This window comes from Oncorhynchus clarkii, unplaced genomic scaffold (genome assembly GCF_045791955.1).
Source record: "Oncorhynchus clarkii lewisi isolate Uvic-CL-2024 unplaced genomic scaffold, UVic_Ocla_1.0 unplaced_contig_7529_pilon_pilon, whole genome shotgun sequence".
Taxonomy (NCBI): domain Eukaryota; kingdom Metazoa; phylum Chordata; class Actinopteri; order Salmoniformes; family Salmonidae; genus Oncorhynchus; species Oncorhynchus clarkii.
The window spans coordinates 15,001-39,123 of NW_027259165.1; the positions used below are offsets into that span (position 1 = coordinate 15,001).

At 40.0% G+C, this 24,123-nt stretch overlaps 1 protein-coding gene across 1 annotated transcript in view; it reads left to right on the top strand.

Annotated features, from left to right (window-relative positions):
• Nucleotides 1-22,144, top strand: part of LOC139399599 (voltage-dependent L-type calcium channel subunit alpha-1F-like) — a gene marked incomplete at its 3' end in the record, with an annotated part of 32,981 nt that extends 10,837 nt beyond the window's left edge. Inside the window, exons 8-14 of the mRNA XM_071144960.1 lie at nt 2,084-2,156; nt 2,281-2,338; nt 3,864-3,921; nt 13,763-13,871; nt 14,579-14,708; nt 20,415-20,474; nt 22,038-22,144. Coding sequence (XP_071001061.1) covers nt 2,084-2,156; nt 2,281-2,338; nt 3,864-3,921; nt 13,763-13,871; nt 14,579-14,708; nt 20,415-20,474; nt 22,038-22,144 — 595 coding nt within the window. The remainder of the gene's footprint in view (nt 1-2,083; nt 2,157-2,280; nt 2,339-3,863; nt 3,922-13,762; nt 13,872-14,578; nt 14,709-20,414; nt 20,475-22,037) is intronic.
• Nucleotides 22,145-24,123: the final 1,979 nt, after the last annotated feature.

Consider the following 24,123-nt stretch of genomic DNA (forward strand, 5'->3'; position numbering starts at 1 on the left):
CATATACCCACCCACAGTACACATACACCCACCCACCCACAGTACACATACACCCACCCACAGTACACATACACCCACCCACAGTACACATATACCCACCCACAGTACACATACACCCACCCACCCACAGTACACATACACCCACCCACAGTACACATACACCCAACCACAGTACACATACACCCACCCACAGTACACATACACCCACCCACAGTACACATACATACACCCACCCACAGTACACCAACACCCACCCACAGTACACCAACACCCACCCGCAGTACACATACACCCACCCACAGTACACAAACACCCACCCACAGTACGCATACACCCACCCACAGTACACATACACCCACCCACAGTACACATACACCCAGCCACATTACACATATACCCACCCACAGTACACATACACCCACCCACAGTACACATACACCCACCCACAGTACACATACACCCACCCACAGTACACCAACACCCACCCACAGTACACCAACACCCACCCACAGTACACCAACACCCACCCACAGTACACATACACCCACCCACAGTACACATACACCCACCCACAGTACACATACACCCACCCACCCACAGTACACATACACCCACCCACAGTACACATACACCCACCCACAGTACACATACACCCACCCACAGTACACATACACCCACCCACAGTACACATACACCCACCCACAGTACACCAACACCCACCCACAGTACACATACACCCACCCACAGTACACCTACACCCACCCACAGTACACATACACCCACCCACAGTACACATACACCCACCCACAGTACACATACACCCACCCACAGTACACCAACACCCACCCACAGTACACCAACACCCACCCACAGTACACCAACACCCACCCACAGTACACAGACACCCACCCACAGTACACATACACCCACCCACAGTACACATACACCCACCCACAGTACACATACACCCACCCACAGTACACATACACCCACCCACAGTACACCCACCCACAGTACACATACGCCCACCCACAGTACACACATACACCCACCCACAGTACACCAACACCCACCCACAGTACACATACACCCACCCACAGTACACATACACCCACCCACAGTACACATACACCCACCCACAGTACACATACACCCACCCACAGTACACATACACCCACCCACAGTACACCAACACCCACCCACAGTACACCAACACCCACCCACAGTACACCAACACCCACCCACAGTACACATACACCCACCCGCAGTACACATACACCCACCCACAGTACACATACACCCACCCACCCACAGTACACATATTACCCACCCACAGTACACATACACCCACCCACAGTACACATACACCCACCCACAGTACACATACACCCACCCACAGTACACCAACACCCACCCACAGTACACATACACCCACCCACAGTACACATACACCCACCCACAGTACACATACACCCACCCACAGTACACATACACCCACCCACAGTACACATACACCCACCCACAGTACACCAACACCCACCCACAGTACACCAACACCCACCCACAGTACACATACACCCACCCACAGTACACATACACCCACCCACAGTACACATACACCCACCCACAGTACACATACACCCACCCACAGTACACCAACACCCACCCACAGTACACCAACACCCACCCACAGTACACATACACCCACCCACAGTACACATACACCCACCCACAGTACACATACACCCACCCACAGTACACATACACCCACCCACAGTACACATACACCCACCCACAATACACGCCTGATACACCCACAGTACACATATTTACACACCCAATACACATATTTACACCCACAGCACACGCATTATACACCCACAGTGCACATATTTACACCCACAGTATACATATTTACACCCACAGTGCACACATTATACACCCACAGTACACCTATTTACACCCACAGTATACATATTTACACCCACAGTACACATATTTACACCCACAGAACAGGCATTATACACCCATAGTACTAGTATGTCCCGTCTGTCTGTGTCTTCGTCCCTAACGGTCTGGTCAGATATCCTGCTGAACGTCTTCTTGGCTATCGCTGTGGACAACTTAGCAGGAGGAGACGGTGACACGAAGAAAGAGTAAGATTGGAGGGATAATAAATGAGCAAGGGCCTCGACAATACAAAGAATACATGAAGGGGCTGAGATGGAGAACGCGGTGGAAAGAAATCCGATGTTTCATTCGTTTCTTCTTCTTTTACAGAGAGAAGAAAGAAGAGGGGGAAGCAAAGGAAGGGGAGGGAGAGAATGGAGAACTGAAGGTAATTATTATTATATATATTTATACCTTTATTTACCTTTTGCCTTCATTTACCTTCTCTTACATGGAGGACGCTGGGCCAATTGTGCGCCATTAGTGGTGTTGTTGTTGGTGTTGTTGATGGTGGTGGTGTTGTTGTTGTTGGTGGTGTTGGTGGTGTAGTTGTTGTTGGTGTAGTTGTTGGTGGTGTTGTTGGTGGTGTTGTTGGTGGTGTTGTTGTTGGTGGTGTTGGTGGTGTAGTTGTTGTTGGTGTAGTTGTTGGTGGTGTTGTTGGTGGTGTTGTTGTTGGTGGTGTTGGTGGTGTAGTTGTTGTTGGTGGTGTTGTAGTTGTTGGTGGTGTTGTTATTGTTGGTGGTGTTGTTATTGTTGGTGGTGTTGTTGTTGGTGGTGTTGGTGGTGTAGTTGTTGTTGGTGTAGTTGTTGGTGGTGTTGTTGGTGGTGTTGTTGTTGGTGTTGTTATTGTTGGTGGTGTTGTTGTTGGTGGTGTTGGTGGTGTAGTTGTTGTTGGTGTAGTTGTTGGTGGTGTTGTTGGTGGTGTTGTTGTTGGTGGTGTTGGTGGTGTAGTTGTTGTTGGTGGTGTTGTAGTTGTTGGTGGTGTAGTTGTTGGTGGTGTTGTTGGTGGTGTTGTTGTTGGTGGTGGTGTTGTTGTTGTTGGTGTAGTTGTTCGTGGTGTAGTTGTTGGTGGTGTTGTTGGTGATGTTGTTGTTGTTGGTGGTGTTGTTGGTGTAGTTGTTCGTGGTGTAGTTGTTGGTGGTGGTGTTGTTGTTGTTGGTGGTGTTGTTGTTGTTGGTGTAGTTGTTGGTGGTGTTGTTGGTGGTGTTGTTGTTGGTGGTGTTGTTGTTGGTGGTGTTGGTGGTGTAGTTGTTGTTGGTGTAGTTGTTGGTGGTGTTGTTGTTGGTGTAGTTGTTGGTGGTGTTGTTGTTGGTGGTGGTGTTGTTGTTGTTGGTGTAGTTGTTCGTGGTGTAGTTGTTGGTGGTGTTGTTGGTGGTGTTGTTGTTGTTGGTGGTGTTGTTGTTGTTGGTGTAGTTGTTGGTGGTGTTGTTGGTGATGTTGTTGTTGTTGGTGGTGTTGTTGTTGTTGGTGTAGTTGTTGGTGGTGTTGTTGGTGGTGTAGTTGTTGGTGGTGTTGTTGGTGGTGTTGTTGGTGGTGTTGTTGTTGTTGGTGGTGTTGTTGGTGGTGTTGTTGTTGGTGGTGTTGGTGGTGTAGTTGTTGTTGGTGTAGTTGTTGGTGGTGCTGTTGGTGGTGTTGTTGTTGATGGTGTAGTTGTTGGTGGTGTTGTTGTTGGTGTAGTTGTTGATGGTGGTGTCGTTGGTGTTGTTGTTTTTGGTGTTGCTGTTGTTGTTGTTGTTGGTGTCGTTGGTGGTGTAGTTTTTGGTGTTGTTGTTGTTGGTGTAACTGTTGGTGGTGTTGTTGGTGTCGTTGTTGTCGTTGTTGGTGGTGTAGTTGTTGGTGGTGGTGTTGATGGTGGTGGTGGTGTTGGTGTAGTTGTTTCATACTGAATGTACTTGATCTACTCTTTTTCTCAGATTGACGTTGATGATGAGACTGAGTATGAGGAAGAGGAGGAGCCTGAACAGACAGAAGGTGAGGAGGAGCTTGCAATATTAGTACTATTATAATATTATACTATCATATTCTTTTAAATAGCAGTACCCGAATATGTACAATATCGGACCACTTTGGTACAGTAGCTCTTTGGTATTTTGTGTCTTTTAAATAGCAGTTGTGTCTTTGAAATGTATGTTGTGTGTCTTTGAAATGTATGTTGTGTGTCTTTGAAATGTATGTTGTGTGTCTTTGAAATGTATGTTGTGTGTCTTTGAAATGTATGTTGTGTGTCTTTGAAATGTCCGCTGTGTGTCTTTGAAATGTATGTTGTGTGTCTTTGAAATGTCTGTTGTGTGTCTTTTGAAATGTCTATAAGCTACATTATTGTATTACTCACATGGCCAGGGACAGGAGATGTAAATGAGCTATTTGTCTTAATCTAGTGTAATGCATACATCTAGTACAGGGCTCTTCATCCCTGTTCCTGAAGAGCTACCCTCCTGGAGGTTCTCTCTCCAACCCCAGTTGTAACTAACCTGATTCAGCTTATCAACCAGCTAATAATTGGAATCAAGGTGTACTAGAATAGTGTTGGAATGAAAACCTAGAGGACAGTAGCTCTCCAGGAACAGGGTTGGAATGAAACCCTAGAGGACAGTAGCTCTCCAGGAACAGGGTTGGAGATAAAACCTACAGGACAGTAGCTCTCCAGGAACAGGGTTGGAGATAAAAACCTAGAGGACAGTAGCTCTCCAGGAACAGAGTTGGAGTTAAAACCTAGAGGACAGTAGCTCTCCAGGAACAGGGTTGGAGTTAAAACCTAGAGGACAGTAGCTCTCCAGGAACAGGGTTGGAGTTAAAAAACATACAGGAGGGTAGCTCTCCAGGAACAAGGTTGGAATTAAAACCTACAGGAAGGTAGCTCTCTAGGAACAGGGCTGGAATTAAAACCTACAGGAAGGTAGCTCTCCAGAAACAGGGTTGGAATTAAAACCTACAGGAAGGTAGCTCTCCAGGAACAGGGTTGGAATTAAAACCTAGAGGACAGTAGCTCTCCAGGAACAGGGTTGGAGTTAAAAACTACAGGAAGGTAACTCTCCAGGAACAGGGTTGGAATTAAAACCTACAGGAAGGTAGCTCTCCAGGAACAGGGCTGGAATTAAAACCTACAGGAAGGTAGCTCTCCAGGAACAGGGTTGGAATTAAAACCTACAGGAAGGTAGCTCTCCAGGAACAGGGTTGGAATTAAAACCTACAGGAAGGTAGCTCTCCAGGAACAGGGTTGGAATTAAAACCTACAGGAAGGTAGCTCTCCAGGAACAGGGTTGGAATTAAAACCTACAGAAAGGTAGCTCTCCAGGAACAGGGTTGGAGAGCCCTGAAATAGTTCATCTAGTATAATGCATAAATCTAGTGCAATGCATCACATTTCTTGTAAGATTTTATGTTTTAATTGTACGTGATCCCTGTCAAAACAAAAGGTGAGGAGCATGCAACAGAAGGAGGTGAGGAGCATGCAGTAGTAGGTGAGGATAAGTCCTTCAGACCAGGGTCAAATGCATAGTTCAAATACTTTCAATATTTGTGTGCTTGGTTTATTTGTTCAGACAGTATGGAACCAGTGGTCCTAACAGTCTAAACTGTTATTTGTGTGCTTGGTTTATTTGTTCAGACAGTATGGAGCCAGTGGTCCTAACAGTCTAAACTCGGCAAGCTTAATCAAGCACACCTCATAAAATATGCATTTGATCCAAGTCTGTTCATCAATCCAACCACATCGGCGTCAGCCGATGTGAAATGACTAGCTAGTTAGCGGTGCGCGCTAGTGGCATTCAGTCTGTGACGTTACCCACTACGAGACTTTGTAATAGTTGTTTCCATTGCTCTGTAAAGACCGTGATCTTTGTGAAGTGACAGTTAACGATGCTAGATGGTGGACAGTTGTTGATGTGTTCAGATGGTCCCTAGTTCAAGCCCGGGTTTGGGGGCAAGAAGCGGGACAGAAGTAATGCTGTTGACCCAAGTCTGTTTATCCATCCTAGCATATACTGTACACTTCCTGGGGGAAAAAGGAACCCAAAATTGTTCTTTGGCTGTCCGTGTATGAGAACCATTTTGGGTTCCAGGGAGAACCCTCTGTGTAAAGGGTGCCACATGGAACCCAAAAGGGTTCTCCCTGGAACCCAAAAGGGTTCTACCTGGAACACAAAAGGTTTCTACCTGGAAACCAGAAGGGTTCTAACTGGAACTAAAACAGTTTTGCCTGGAATCCAAAAAGGTTCTACCTGGAACTAAAACAGTTTTGCCTATAGGGACAGTCGTAGAAGCCTTTTGAAACCCTTTTTCCTGAGAGTTTCAGGCGATTCCAGAATTCTTCTCTGTAACTCCGGGACTGCAGAAGGGCTTTGGTGTCACACAGCCCACTGAGCACACCACGTCGTTTCAACGTGGACACTGTGATGATATTTGGTAGAGACCTTGATCAATGACATTTCAACCTTTATTCACCCCACTCAGAATTCCCAATGACAATTAAATCAAATTTTATTTGAAACATGTACCGAATACAACAGGTGAAATACTGGGAAATGCTTACTCACAAGCCTTTAACCAACAATGCAATTCAAGAAATAGACGTAAGAAAATATTTACTGAATAAACTGAAGTAAAAATGTAATAAAAAAATACACAATAAAATAACAATAATGAGGCTATATACAGAGGGTACCGATACCGGGGTACAGCTTAGTCAAGGTAATTGAGGTCATTTGTACATGTAGGGAGGGGTAAAGTGACTATGCATAGATAATAAACAGGTTAGTCGAGGTAATTGAGGTCATTTGTACATGTAGGGAGGGGTAAAGTGACTATGCATAGATAATAAACAGCTTAGTCAAGGTAATTGAGGTCATTTGTACATGTAGGGAGGGGTAAAGTGACTATGCATAGATAATAAACAGCTTAGTCGAGGTAATTGAGGTCATTTGTACATGTAGGTATGGGTAAAGGGACTATGATAATAAACAGAGAGTTGAAGCGGTGTAAAAACAAAGGCGGTGAATGTAAATAGTCCGGGTGGCCATTTGATTAATTGTTCTGCAGTCTTATGGCTTGGGGTTAAAATATGTTAATAAGGAACCGTTTGGACCCAGACTTGTCGCTCCAGTACCGCTTGCTGTGAGGTAGCAGAGAGAACAGTCTATGACTTTGGGTGACTGGAGTCTTTGACATTTTTTGGGGTCTTCCTCTGACACCGCCTAGTATATTCAGTACCAGTCAAAAGTTTGGACACACCTACTCATTCAAGAGTTTTTCTTTATTCTTTTTCATTTTCTACGTTGAAGAATAATAGTGAAGACATCAAAACTGTGAAATAGCACATATGGACTCATGTAGTAACCAAAAAAGTGTTAAACAAATCTAAATATATTTTAGATTCTTCAAAGTAGCCACCCTTTGCCTTGATGACAGCTTTGCAAACTCTTGGCATTCTCTAAACCAGCTGCATGAGGAATGTTTTTCCAACAGTCTTGAAGGAGTTCCCACATATGCTGAGCACTTGTTGGCTGCTTTTCCTTCACCCTGTGGTCCAACTCAGCCCAAACCGTCTCAATTGGGTTGAGGTCGGGTGATTGTGGAGGCCAGGTCATCTGATGCAGCACTCCCTCACTATCCTTGGTCAAATATCCCTTACACAGCCTGGAGGTGTGTTTTGATCCTGTTGAAAAACAAATGATAGTCCCACTAAGAGCAAACCAGATGGGATGGCGTATCACTACAGAATGTTTTGATAGCCATGCTGGTTAAGTGTGCCTTGAATTCTAAATAAATCACAGGCAGTGTCACCAGCAAAGCACATCCACACCATCACACCTCCTCCTCCATGCTTCATGGTGGGAACTACACATGCGGAGATCATCCGTTCACCCACACCCCGTCTCACAAAGACAGTGTTTGGAACCAAAAATCGTAAATTTGGACTCATCAGACCAAAGGACAGATTTCCACATGTCTAGTGTCCATTGCTCATGTTTCTTGGCCCAAGCTTCTTATTATTGGTGTCCTTTAGTAGTCATTTCTTTGCAGCAATTCAACCATGAAGGCCTATTTCACACAGTCTCCTCTGAACAGTTGATGTTGAGATGTGTCTCTTACTCTGTGAAGCATTTATTTGGGCTGCAATCTGGGGTGCAATTAACTTTAAAAACGTCTTTCTTCTACTTGAGACGCAGATGTCTCAAGTAGACACCTGGAAATGCAAATGCACTACGCTAAATGCTAAATGTACTCGTTAAAACTCAAACGTGCATCAAAATTCACAAGCAGGGTATTGAATTAAAGCTACACTCGTTGTGAACCTAGCCAACAAGTCAGATTTTTAAAATGCTTTTCGGCGAAAGCATGAGAAGCTATTATCTGATAGCATGCAACACCCCAAAATGCCTGAATGCGATGTAAACAAAGATATAGCTTAGCCGGCGCTACACAAAACGCAGAAATAAAATATAAAACATTCATTACCTTTGACGAGCTTCTTTCTCGGCACTCCTATATGCCCCATAAACATCACTATTGGGTCTTTTTTTCGTTTAAATCGGTCCATATATACCCAAAATAGCTTTCTATGGAAGCTGTGTCATTCAGAAAAAAACATCGTTTTTAAACGCTGCGTCATTTTTTAAAATTTAAAAAGTCGACGATAAACTTTCACAAAACACTTCGAAATCCTTTTGTAATCCAACTTTAGGTATTAGTAAACGTTTATAATCTATCAAAATGATTACAGGGCGATGTATATTCAATAGCTCCTCGTCTGCAAATCAATGGCTGCCAATGTCCACATTGAAAACATCCTGGTGGAGACCGGAAGAAACGGAATCCAGATAGTTGGATTTTCCAACAAAAAATTCCATTGAAAATGACGACAATGGCAACATCGTGTGGAATTTGTATGAATTGCATGCAGGTCGATATTAAATTTTGTCCCCTTTTAACAACCCATGAAAGTGACTTATGGAAATTATTTTTAGCTTTCAGAGAGCAGTTTTTCTTGCGTTTTTCAATGAAACACACGATCTGTTATAGTCACAGCCGTGATTTAACCAGTTTTAGAAACTTCAGAGTGTTTTCTATCCACACATACTAATCATATGCATATACTATATTCCTGGCATGAGTAGCAGGACGCTGAAAAGTTGTGCGATTTTTAACAGAATGTTCGAAAAAGGAGGGGGTAGAAGTAAGAGGTTTTAATTTAACCTCTTGAAACTAGGGGGCACTATTTTCATTTTTGGAAAAATAATGTTCCCAAAGTAAACGGGCTATTTTGTCAGGAAAAGATGATAGAATATGCATATAATTGATAGCTTGGGATAGAAAACACTCTAAAGTTTCCAAAACTGTAAAAATATTGTCTGTGAGTATAACAGAACTGATATTGCAGGCGAAAGCCTAAGAAAAATCCAATCAGGAAGGGACTCTTATTTAGAAAGCTCTGCGTTCCTATGCGTCCCTATTGAGCAGTGAATGGGATATCAACCAGATTCCTTTTTCTATGGCTTCCCTAATGTGTCTAGTGTCACAATACATATAAGAAACTGCCACTTATTAATTAATAGGAATGGCATTGTTTGCCATATTTCATCTGTGTCCTATTGGCCAATGTGCAATCACTGGAGAATAGACTGGATGATCTACGATCAAGGCTATCCTACCAACGGTACATTCTTATGTTTCACCGAGTCGTGGCTGATCGACGACACGGATAATATAGAGCTGGCTGGGTTTTCCGTGCATCGGCAGGCCAGAGCAGCTACGTCTGGTAAGACGAGGGGCAGGAGGTGTGTGTCTATTTGTCAATAACAGCTGGTGTCCAATTTTAAGGAAGTCTCGAGGTATTGCTCGCCTGAGGTAGAGTACCTCATGAAAAACTGTAGACAAAACTATATACCGAGAGAGTTCTCAACTATTTTATTCGTAGCCATCTATTTACCACCACAAACCGATGCTGGCACTAATACCGCACAATGCTCATCCAGAAGCGTCGCTCCTAGTGGCCGGGGACTTTAAGCAGGCAAACTTAAATCAGTTTCACCTCATTTCTACAGCATGTCACATGTGCAACCAGAGGGAAAACAACTCTAGACCACCTTCACTACACACACACAAACACACAAACGCATACCTCCATTTGGCAAATCTGACCATAATTCTATCCTCCTGCTTACAATTAAAAACTAAAGCAGGAAGTACCAGTGACTTGCTCAATACGGAAGTGGCCAGAGGATGCGGATGCTACGCTACAGGACTGTTTTGCTAACACAGACTGGAATATGTTCAGAGATCCATCCAATGGCATTGAGGAGTATATCACCTCAGTCATCGCCTTCATCAATAAGTGCATCGACTACGTCGTCCCCACAGTGACCGTACGTACATATCCCAACCAGAAGCCATGGATAATAGGCAACATCCGCACCAAGCTAAAGGCTAGAGCTGCAATCAGTTGTATTTTGACAAGGTAGGTGTGGTATACAGAAGACAGCCCTATTTGGTAAAAGACCAAGTCCATATTATGGCAAGAACAGCTCAAATAAGCAAAGAGAAATGACAGTCTATCATTACTTTAAGACATGATGGTCAGTCAATCCAGATAAGTTCAAGTACTTTTAAAGTTTCTTCAAGTGCAGTTGCAAAAACCATCAAGTACTATGATGAAACTGGCTCTCATGAGGACTGCCACAGGAAAGGAAGACCGAGAGTTACCTCTGCTACAGAGGATAAGTTCATTAAGATTGTGACCAAGAAAATTCCAATGTGAACAGTTCCTACTTGGGTCAAGCAAACATGTTTTATATGTAGGTACCAGTATTTTGTCTCCCTCATAACCCAACTTCTTATCTTGCCAAATTTTTTTGAGGAGTTTTGTTTACACACCTCCTTGACAGTGGTTTACCCGCTAGCTGACGAATTCTCACGACCTTTTAACGCAAATGACGGGGATTTGGCCCTGTTGTCGGGGAAACAGTAAACACTACCATCCAGTTCAAGATAAGTCATATTTGTTCTGATATCCAGAAGCTCTTTTTGGTCATAGGAGACGGTAGCAGCAACATTATGTACAATATAAAATACAAAAAATAATACAAAAATAATACAATAAATACAATACAAAATATAAAATACAAAAAATAATACAAAATAATACAAATAATATACAATAAATAAATAAATAAATAAATAGCAAAAAAAAAAATTGTAGCGCGTAAAACGGCATCCATTTTTCCAGGTCTATCAATATGCTTTCAACCATCTAAAATCACAACAACATTCAAATGGGAATACAATGTCATATATTTTGTATTTATAGAACAACTTAATGTGTTATCACTGTGCTTCATCTAATAGCAAAACCAAATGACCTGGATTACAGATGAGATTACATTAATTCTGTTGGAGATTCTTCAGATTGTTATAGTAATGCTGAAGATCTCCACAGACCTGTAACCTTTGAAAGGTATATTGAACATGCACACTTTCCGTGATTACAGAAGACATTTATAGCTGCAGTAACATCAAAATGTGCCCCAAAAAAATGTATTATTAATATTGTTGGATTCACGTCTTCATCTCAAACAAATAGCGTAACATGTGGTTCATTCGAGTCTCAATCAAAAGTTAAAGAATTAGGACTAAATCAAATTAAATAAAACTTTAAATTTAAATACATTTAAATATAGTTTCATTTGATTTAGTCCGATTCTTTAACTTTTGATTGAGATGTGAATTAACCACATTTTACGTTGATACATTTTTGCAAATATAATGTATTTTCCTAGTAGATTCCATGTCACAATACATTGATAAATTACGTTGAATCAACCAGTTCGTTGATTCAACGTAATCATTCGGGAAGGGCATCATTCGGGAAGGGCATCATTCTTTTTTAAGGTGGATGGAAATAGAGTTAAATAGAGAGACACAGTGTGATTACGCCAGTCACACTCGTAACACCCCGACCCAGTGACTCAGTCATTTAGATCAAACTGAATGTTCCTCAGATCAGTGTTTCCTCAACCCTCTCCTCAGAACCCCCAGCCAGTCCAACCTTCTCCTCAGAACCCCCAGCCAGTCCAACCTTCTCCTCAGAACCCCCAGCCAGTCCAACCTTCTCCTCAGAACCCCCACCCAGTCCAACCTTCTCCTCAGAACCCCAAGCCAGTCCAACCTTCTCCTCAGAACCCCCAGCCGGTCCAACCTTCTCCTCAGAACCCCCAGCCAGTCCAACCTTCTCCTCAGAACCCCCAGCCAGTCCAACCTTCTCCTCAGAACCCCCAGCCAGTCCAACCCTTTCCTCAGAACCCCCAGCCAGTCCAACCCTTTCCTCAGAACCCCCAGCCAGTCCAACCTTCTTCTCAGAACCCCAAGCCAGTCCAACTTTCTCCTCAGAACCCCCAGCCAGTCCAACCTTCTCCTCAGAAGCCCCAGCCAGTCCAACCTTCTCCTCAGAACCCCAGCCAGTCCAACCTTCTCCTCAGAACCCCAAGCCAGTCCAAGCTTCTCCTCAGAAACCCCAGCCAGTCCAACCTTCTCCTCAGAAGCCCCAGCCAGTCCAACCTTCTCCTCAGAACCCCAAGCCAGTCCAAACTTCTCCACAGAACCCCAAGCCAGTCCAACCTTCTCCTCAGAACCCCCAACCAGTCCAACCTTCTCCTCAGAACCCCCAGCCAGTCCAACCTTCTCCTCAGAACCCCCAGCCAGTCCAACATTCTCCTCAGAACCCCAAGCCAGTCCAACCTTCTCCTCAGAACCCCAAGCCAGTCCAACCTTCTCCTCAGAAGCCCCAGCCAGTCCAACCTTCTCCTCAGAAGCCCCAGCCAGTCCAACCTTCTCCTCAGAACCCCCAGCCAGTCCAACCTTCTCCTCAGAACCCCCAGCCAGTCCAACCTTCTCCTCAGAACCCCCAGCCAGTCCAACCCTTTCCTCAGAACCCCCAGCCAGTCCAACCCTTTCCTCAGAACCCCCAGCCAGTCCAACCTTCTTCTCAGAACCCCAAGCCAGTCCAAGCTTCTCCTCAGAACCCCCAGCCAGTCCAACCTTCTCCTCAGAAGCCCCAGCCAGTTCAACCTTCTCCTCAGAACCCCAAGCCAGTCCAAACTTCTCCTCAGAACCCCAAGCCAGTCCAACCTTCTCCTCAGAACCCCCAACCAGTCCAACCTTCTCCTCAGAACCCCCAGCCAGTCCAACCTTCTCCTCAGAACCCCCAGCCAGTCCAACATTCTCCTCAGAACCCCAAGCCAGTCCGACCTTCTCCTCAGAACCCCAAGCCAGTCCAACCTTCTCCTCAGAAGCGCCAGCCAGTCCAACCTTCTCCTCAGAAGCCCCAGCCAGTCCAACCTTCTCCTCAGAACCCCCAGCCAGTCCAACCTTCTCCTCAGAAGCCCCAGCCAGTCCAACCTTCTCCTCAGAAGCCCCAGCTTTTGAACTCTGCATTGTTGGGAAAGGGCTAGAAAGTAAGCATCTCATGGTAAAGTCTACACCTGTTGTATTTGGCACGTTGAGTAAAGTAACAAATAGCAAGGGCTTAGTGATGAGTGAATAGTTGACCAGTTGACCAGTTGAATCAGGTGACCAGGTGAATCGGTTGAATCAGGTGTCCCGGTGAATCAGTTGAATCAGGTGATCATGTAAATCAGGTGAATCAGTTGAATCAGGTGAATCAGTTGTATCAGATGAATCAGATGAATCAGGTGAGCTTGGACTGGAACACGTAAAATATGTGGAACTGGCTGGAGGTTCTGGTGGAGAGGTTTGGGAAACACTGGATGATATCAGGTGGCTGTTTGTCAGACAGACTATGTGTTTTTCTCTTTCTCAGAGGCGGCAGTAGGCATCCAGCTGAACGTAGCAGACATCCTCCCTCCAAAGGAGAAGGTTACACCAATCCCAGAGGGCAGCGCCTTCTTCTGTCTCAGCAAGACCAACCCGTGAGTCTCGTACAAACACTCTAAACTAATCGACTATTTATTGAGTTTATTGAGTTTATACTAGAGGACTACTACTATTATACTAGAGGACTACTACTATTATACTATAGTAATACTACTATTATACTAGAGGACTACTAATATTATACTATAGTAATACTTTTATTATACTAGTGGACTACTACTAGTATACTATAGTAATACTACTATTATACTAGAGGACTACTACTATTATACTATAGTAATACTACTATTATACCAGTGGACTACTACTATTATACTATAGTAATACTACTATTATACTAGTGGGCTACTACTATTATACTATAGTAATACTACTATTATACTAGAGGACTACTACTATTATACTATAGTAATACTACTATTATACTATAGTAATACTGCTATTATACTATAGTAATACTACTATTACACTAGAGGACTACTAAAATAAATAAATGTGCATCTGACGAATAGTGAGCAGAGACGTTTTTTCCTTTTCTGAAGTTTATTTAAATATAAAAAAGTAATATTTAGACAATTAGGTTTGATCCCAGCTCTTCTGTTTAAGTTGAGACTGTGCTAGCCCACTGAGCTAAAGCCTAGGCATTATCTTTGGGAGCTAACACACGTCTTCAGGTCTTCGGTAAGGTTTCTTATCAAGGTCTTCAAATTATTATTATTGTTATTGTTTGTTTCTTCTTCAGGATCCGTCGGGGTTGCCACTTCCTGATCCACCACCACATCTTCTGCAATCTCATCCTGGTCTTCATCATCCTCAGCAGCTGCTCTTTGGCCGCAGAGGATCCCATCAGAGCACACTCCTTCAGGAACAATGTAAGTTACACTCTCCTTTAGGAACAATGTAAGTTACACACTCCTTTAGGAACAATGACCCTTTTCTCCACAAATAATATGAATGTGCTTGAACTGATGTTCGTCAAGAAATAATGGTGGCAAACGCACTGGGTAAACCGTTTAAAGACTGCAAGCGCACTAGAGCGAATTATATATAATACGTTTTCTTGAAAACGGGTGGTTTTAAGTGCATTCTAACGTGGACTTTGTTTGTGGAAGCGTATCAGTCGTGTCGAAGGTTTTACGCGCGCTCAGTTGTTGTGTCTCGAAGCGCTGCGCGAGTAGAAATGTTTAAATGGAAGTGATTGGAACTCCCCTTGCGTGCTTCTGTTACGGTGAAAAGTTCACAATGAAACTAACATTAAATGTGCAGAATGATGTATTTGCATGTGTTGGCCATCAAGCAACCTAATCATTTCTATGCCATTGTGGGCAACGGTAGCCTACCATTTGATACAATAAATATGCTGGAATGACTATCACTGGAGTGATTGCAAATCAATTTGTGCAAACGCATTTAATAAATAGCCTATAATTTCAGTGTATTGTTGTTGTAGCCTTGTGTTATTATGTAAATATTAATGGCCATGTTTAGTTAGTTGGATTGGTAGCAATTGTGGTCATGGTTACAGCTCTATCCAATTCCCAATCGGCTGTGATCAGATGTTAGAATGCATTAGAGTGAAGGAAACAGTCAGTCAGATTAGGTTACAGGTGATCAGCTGCTAGAATGCATTAGAGTGAAGGAAACAGTCAGTCAGATTAGGTTACAGGTGATCAGATGTTGTTAGAATGCATTAGAGTGAAGGAAACAGTGGGTCAGATTAGGTTACAGGTGATCAGACGTTAGAATGCATTAGAGTGAAGGAAACAGTCAGTCAGAATAGGTTACATGTGATCAGATGTTAGAATGCATTAGAGTGAAGGAAACAGTCAGTCAGAATAGGTTACATGTGATCAGATGTTAGAATGCATTAGAGTGAAGGAAACAGTCAGTCAGATTAGGTTACAGGTGATCAGATGTTGTTATAATGCATTAGAGTGAAGGAAACAGTCAGTCAGATTAGGTTACAGGTGATCAGATGTTGTTAGAATGCATTAGAGTGAAGGAAACAGTGGGTCAGATTAGGTTACAGGTGATCAGACGTTAGAATGCATTAGAGTGAAGGAAACAGTCAGTCAGAATAGGTTACATGTGATCAGATGTTAGAATGCATTAGAGTGAAGGAAACAGTCAGTCAGAATAGGTTACATGTGATCAGATGTTAGAATGCATTAGAGTGAAGGAAACAGTCAGTCAGATTAGGTTACAGGTGATCAGATGTTGTTATAATGCATTAGAGTGAAGGAAACAGTCAGTCAGATTAGGTTACAGGTGATCAGATGTTGTTAGAATGCATTAGAGTGAAGGAAACAGTCAGTCAGATTAGGTTACAGGTGATCAGACGTTAGAATGCATTAGAGTGAAGGAAACAGTCAGTCAGATTAGGTTACAGGTGATCAGACGTTAGAATGCATTAGAGTGAAGGAAACAGTCAGTCAGATTAGGTTACAGGTGATCAGATGTTGTTAGAATAAATTAGTCTGGCAATTTGAAGTAAGCAGGCTGCTAAATGGTTCAGTTTACATCCATCCGACATCTTGTCTAGGCTACTGTGGGCAATCTGAAATTAGATATAGACCTAATCAGGAGCTATAAACTACCTGCATCTAGCTAAGCAAACCATGGCAAAGTTGAATTACAATCATCAACCCAGATTGTATTCAGAAGCCTAGGCCTATTGGAATGACAAGTCAATCACACACATAGGCCTTGCTATTTGCATTATTCATTTATAACCGTTTTATAATCCTAACTTCTGGCACAGAATAAGAAATCTCACCGTTTCTTTGAAATTGGTCTGAGTGTTTCCTACGCAGAGATCTCATGATCCTCTGTTCAACTTTCATCACTCAAACTCTCGAATCTATCTATAGTTATGTACATGCCCCCCCCGAAAAAAGGGGGATTTATTTACAATCATAGCAGTTAAGCGAGTTATATTCGACAATCATTGATGGAAAATGATCTGCCGAGTTTAATGATTCATTATATTTTATCTTGCGACATATTCAAATTCCTATATTACGTCAAGTTAGCTCGCAATAATTATTATTTTAACGGAAAAACCAAATTTAGTTTCTTACGTCGTTATGTCAACATTTATAATTTTTTAAACCTCCTAATAACGTTATACTTGCATGTATTTTTTTAGAACATAATTTCTAAGATGGTAAAATAATTTCAACTGAAACATCTAAACCAGATCTGAGGTAAACAAGATAATAGAGCTATATATAAATATATAAATATATACATATATAACTATATACATATATAAATATATAAATATATACATATATAACTATATACATATATAAATAAATAAATATATACATATATAAATATATAAATATATACATATATAAATATATAAATATATAACTATATAAATATATACATATATAACTATATATAACTATATACATATATACATATATAACTATATACATATATACATATATAACTATATACATATATACATATATAACTATATACATATATACATATATAACTATATACATATATACATATATAACTATATACATATATACATATATAACTATATAAATATATACATATATAACTATATACATATACATATACATATATAACTATATAAATATATACATATATAACTATATACATATATACATATATAACTATAGACATATATACATATATAACTATATACATATATACATATATAACTATATACATATATACATATATAACTATATACATATACATATACATATATAACTATATAAATATATACATATATACATATATAACTATATAAATATATAACTATATAAATATATACATATATAACTATATACATATACATATACATATATAACTATATAAATATATACATATATAACTATATACATATATACATATATAACTATATACATATATACATATATAACTATATACATATATACATATATAACTATATACATATATACATATATAACTATATACATATATACATATATAACTATATACATATACATATACATATATAACTATATAAATATATACATATATACATATATAACTATATAAATATATACATATATAACTATATACATATACATATACATATATAACTATATAAATATATACATATATAACTATATATAACTATATACATATATACATATATAAATATATACATATACATATATAACTATACAAATATATACATATATAACTATATAAATATATACATATATAACTATATACATATATACATATATAACTATATAAATATATACATATATAACTATATAAATATATACATATATAACTATATACATATATAACTATATACATATATACATATATAACTATATAAATATATACATATATAACTATATACATATATACATATATAACTATATACATATATACATATATAACTATATACATATACATATACATATATAACTATATAAATATATAAATATATACATATATAACTATATACATATACATATACATATATAACTATATAAATATATACATATATAACTATATAAATATATACATATATAACTATATAAATATATACATATATAACTATATACATATATACATATATAACTATATACATATATACATATATAACTATATACATATATACATATATAACTATATACATATACATATACATATATAACTATATAAATATATACATATATACATATATAACTATATAAATATATACATATATAACTATATACATATATACATATATAACTATATAAATATATACATATATAACTATATAAATATATACATATATAACTATATACATATATACATATATAACTATATACATATATACATATATAACTATATACATATATACATATATAACTATATACATATACATATACATATATAACTATATAAATATATACATATATACATATATAACTATATAAATATATACATATATAACTATATACATATACATATACATATATAACTATATAAATATATACATATATACATATATAACTATATAAATATATACATATATAACTATATATAACTATATACATATATACATATATAAATATATACATATACATATATAACTATATAAATATATACATATATAACTATATAAATATATACATATATAACTATATACATATATACATATATAACTATATAAATATATACATATATAACTATATAAATATATACATATATAACTATATACATATATAACTATATACATATATACATATATAACTATATAAATATATACATATATAACTATATACATATACATATACATATATAACTATATAAATATATACATATATAACTATATAAATATATACATATATAACTATATAAATATATACATATATAACTATATAAATATATACATATATAACTATATAAATATATACATATATAACTATATACATATACATATACATATATAACTATATAAATATATACATATATAACTATATACATATATACATATATAACTGTATAAATATATACATATATAACTATATAAATATATACATATATAACTATATACATATACATATACATATATAACTATATAAACATATAACTATATAACTATATAAATATATACATATATTACTATATAACTATATACATATATAAATATACACACATATAAACATATGTATATATATATATATATATACATATAAATATATACATAAGTAAATATATACATATATAAATATATAAATATATAAATATACACATATATAAACATATGCATATATACATATCAAATTATAAATATAATAACATATTGAGAACAAACAACCAACAAAATAAAAACTAGAGTGTCAAGGAGAAGAAGAAAAAATCCAAAAATGTTGTGTCATGGTGCCCCCATTGATTTTGTTATAATATTGGAGTCACTCAGATAGTACAAGGCATAACTTTTGCAGGAAATTAGCTGTAAAACAGCTAAATGTTGTCTCTTGGTCCAGTCTTGTTCTGATCTACAGGAACACACAGCCCTGACTAAGAACAGAAACACTGGGTTCAGACCTGACCTCACACAACCAGTCACCAGGCTCCCTGAGCAACACACACACACACACACACACACACACACACACACACACACACACACACACACACACACACACACACACACACACACACACACACACACACACACAGAGAGAGAAGCAGCTGCCCTGATTGCACATTTGGTCATCATGCTAGACGTGCCAATTACAGCCAGCTGAGGAAGGACCGTCTTGTAACGTACAATCAGAGAATCAGTGGGCGCGTTCCAGACTGTCTTGTAACGTACAATCAGAGAGTCAGTGGGTGCGTTCCAGACTGTCTTGTAAAGTACAATCAGCAGCCCCACAAGGAGGCAGAGAAGGTAGTGGGGTGTGTTCAAGGGAGGAAGTGGGCACTTTTCCAGGATGCCTACAGTGTAGACTCTTTGACCAAAGTAAATGATCAGATTGTTCAATCATATTCATTTGATTCCTGGAATTTCCAAAATATACCTGATACCCTGTCTTTGTGTCCTCTCTACCCTACAGGTTCTGGGCTATGCAGACTATGCCTTCACCTCTATATTCACCGTGGAGATTATACTGAAGGTAATGAAACATTAAAGGGGACTGTTTGTCACTATGAAGTGTTATAGATTTGTTATGAAATATGAGGCTACATAGCGCACAGTAGGAGCACTGTGAAACAGTGGCTGCACATCCCAAATGGCACCCTATTCCTTCCATCGTGCACTTTATATAGGGAATAGGGTTCCATAGGGCTCTGGTCTAAAGTAGTGCACTATATAGGGAATAGGGTGCCATAAGGCTCTGGTCTAAAGTAGTGCACTATATAGGGAATAGGGTGCCATAAGGCTCTGGTCTAAAGTAGTGTACTTTATATAGGGAATAGGGTGCCATAAGGCTCTGGTCTAAAGTAGTGCACTTTATATAGGGAATAGGGTGCCATAAGGCTCTGGTCTAAAGTAGTGCACTATATAGGGAATAGGGTGCCATTAGGCTCTGGTCTAAAGTAGTGCACTTTATATAGGGAATAGGGTGCCATTAGGCTCTGGTCTAAAGTAGTGCACTATATAGGGAATAGGGTGCCATTAGGCTCTGGTCTAAAGTAGTGCACTACATAGGGAATAGGGTGCCATAAGGCTCTGGTCTAAAGTAGTGCACTATATAGGGAATAGGGTGCCATAAGGCTCTGGTCTAAAGTAGTGCACTATATAGGGAATAGGGTGCCATAAGGCTCTGGTCTAAAGTAGTGCACTATATAGGGAATAGGGCTCTGGTCTAAAGTAGTGCACTATATAGGGAATAGGGTGCCATAAGGCTCTGGTCTAAAGTAGTGCACTATATAGGGAATAGGGTGCCATAAGGCTCTGGTCTAAAGTAGTGCACTATATAGGGAATAGGGCTCTGGTCTAAAGTAGTGCACTATATAGGGAATAGGGCTCTGGTCTAAAGTAGTGCACTATATAGGGAATAGGGCTCTGGTCTAAAGTAGTGCACTACCACTAAGTTCTCATTTTATTATGTTCCCTGTCCTAACACTCCTGTTCTCTTTTTTCCTCTTCCTACCCACCTAATCCTCCTCCTCATCCTCCTCCTCCGCTCCACTCTCCTCCTCCCCCACCTCCTCATCCTCCACCTCCTCCTCTACCTCCTCCACCTCCTCATCCTCATCCTCCTCCACCGCCTCCCTCTCCTCCTCCTCCCCCTCCTCCTCCTCCTCCTCATCCTCGTCCTCCACCTCCTCCCCCTCCTCATCCACCTCCTCTTCCTCCACCTCCTCCTGCTCCTCTTCCTCCTCCTCCCCCACCTCCTGTTTATCCTCCTCCTCCCCTCCTCCTCCTCCTCATCCTCCACCTCCTCCCCTTCCACCTCCTCATCCTCCGCCTCATCCTCCTCCACCTCATCCTCCTCCTGCTCCTCCTCCTTCTCTCCCACCTCCTGTTTATCCTCCTCCTCCTCATCCTCCTCTTCCTCCTCCCCCTCCTCCTCCTCCTACTCTTCCTCCTCCTCCCCCTCCACATCCACCTCCCCCTCCACCTCCTCCTCGTCATCTTCCTCCTCCTCCTCACCCTCCTCCTCCGCCTCATCTTCCTCCTCCTCCTGTTTATCCTCCTCCTCCCCCACCTCCTCTTCCTCCTTCTCCTCTAGATGACGGTTCATGGAGCGTTCCTCCACCAAGGTTCATTCTGTAGGAACTGGTTCAATCTGTTGGATCTCCTGGTGGTCTCTGTGTCTCTGATCTCCTTCTTCCTACAGTGAGTCTCAATTAAACTTCTGTACAACGTTAGGCATCATAGCCTTAGCCTAGCATGTCCACTGTATACAACGTTAGGCATCATAGCCTTAGCCTAGCATGTCCACTGTATACAACGTTAGGCATCATAGCCTTAGCCTAGCATGTCCACTGTATACAACGTTAGGCATCATAGCCTTAGCCTAGCATGTCCACTGTATACAACGTTAGGCATCATAGCCTTAGCCTAGCATGTCCACTGTATACAACGTTAGGCATCATAGCCTTAGCCTAGCATGTCCACTGTATACAACGTTAAGCATCATAGCCTTAGCCTAGCATGTCCACTCTATACAACGTTAGGCATCATAGCCTTAGCCTAGCATGTCCACTGTATACAACGTTAGGCATCATAGCCTTAGCCTAGCATGTCCACTGTATACAACGTTAGGCATCATAGCCTTAGCCTAGCATGTCCACTGTATACAACGTTAAGCATCATAGCCTTAGCCTAGCATGTCCACTGTATACAACGTTAGGCATCATAGCCTTAGCCTAGCATGTCCACTGTATACAACGTTAGGCATCATAGCCTTAGCCTAGCATGTCCACTGTATACAACGTTAAGCATCATAGCCGTAGCCTAGCATGTCCACTGTATACAACGTTAGGCATCATAGCCTTAGCCTAGCATGTCCACTGTATACAACGTTAGGCATCATAGCCTTAGCCTAGCATGTCCACTGTATACAACGTTAAGCATCATAGCCTTAGCCTAGCATGTCCACTGTATACAACGTTAGGCATCATAGCCTTAGCCTAGCATGTCCACTGTATACAACGTTAGGCATCATAGCCTTAGCCTAGCATGTCCACTGTATACAACGTTAGGCATCATAGCCTTAGCCTAGCATGTCCACTGTATACAACGTTAGGCATCATAGCCTTAGCCTAGCATGTCCACTGTATACAACGTTAGGCATCATAGCCTTAGCCTAGCATGTCCACTGTATACAACGTTAGGCATCATAGCCTTAGCCTAGCATGTCCACTGTATACAACGTTAGGCATCATAGCCTTAGCCTAGCATGTCCACTGTATACAACGTTAGGCATCATAGCCTTAGCCTAGCATGTCCACTGTATAAGCACTGAGTACCATTACCACGGCCGTATGTTCTGGTCATACATACAGTGCATTCAGAAAGTAGTCAGCCCCCTTCACCTTTTCCACATTTTGTTACTTTACAGCCTTATTCTAAAATGAATATATCCTTTTTTTCTGTCATCAATCTACACACAATACCCCATAATGGCAAAGCAAATGTATTCAAATAAAAAAACTGAAATACTACATCTACAGTGGGGAGAAAAAAAGTATTTAGTCAGCCACCAATTGTGCAAGTTCTCCCACTTAAAAAGATGAGAGAGGCCTGTAATTTTTTTACTTATTTTTGTACACTTCAACTATGACAGACAAAATGAGAGGAAAAAATTCCAGAAAATCACATTGTAGGATTTTTAATGAATTTATTTGCAAATTATGGTGGAAAATAAGTATTTGGTCACCTACAAACAAGCAAGATTTCTGGCTCTCACAGATCTGTAACTTCTTCTTTAAGAGGCTCCTCTGTCCTCCACTTGTTACCTGTATTAATGGCACCTGTTTGAACTTGTTATCAGTATAAAAGACACCTGTCCACTACCTCAAACAGTCACACTCCAAACTCCACTATGGCCAAGACCAAAGAGCTGTCAAAGGACGCCAGAAACAAAATTGTAGACCTGCACCAGTCTGGGAAGACTGAATCTGCAATAGGTAAGCAGCTTGGTTTGAAGAAATCAACTGTGGGAGCAATTATTAGGAAATGGAAGACATACAAGACCACTGATAATCTCCCTCGATCTGGGGCTATGCGCAGAATGTACAGGTGTACCAAGCTGGTAGCGTCATACTGAAGAAGACTCGAGGCTGTAATCGCTACCAAAGGTGATTCAACAA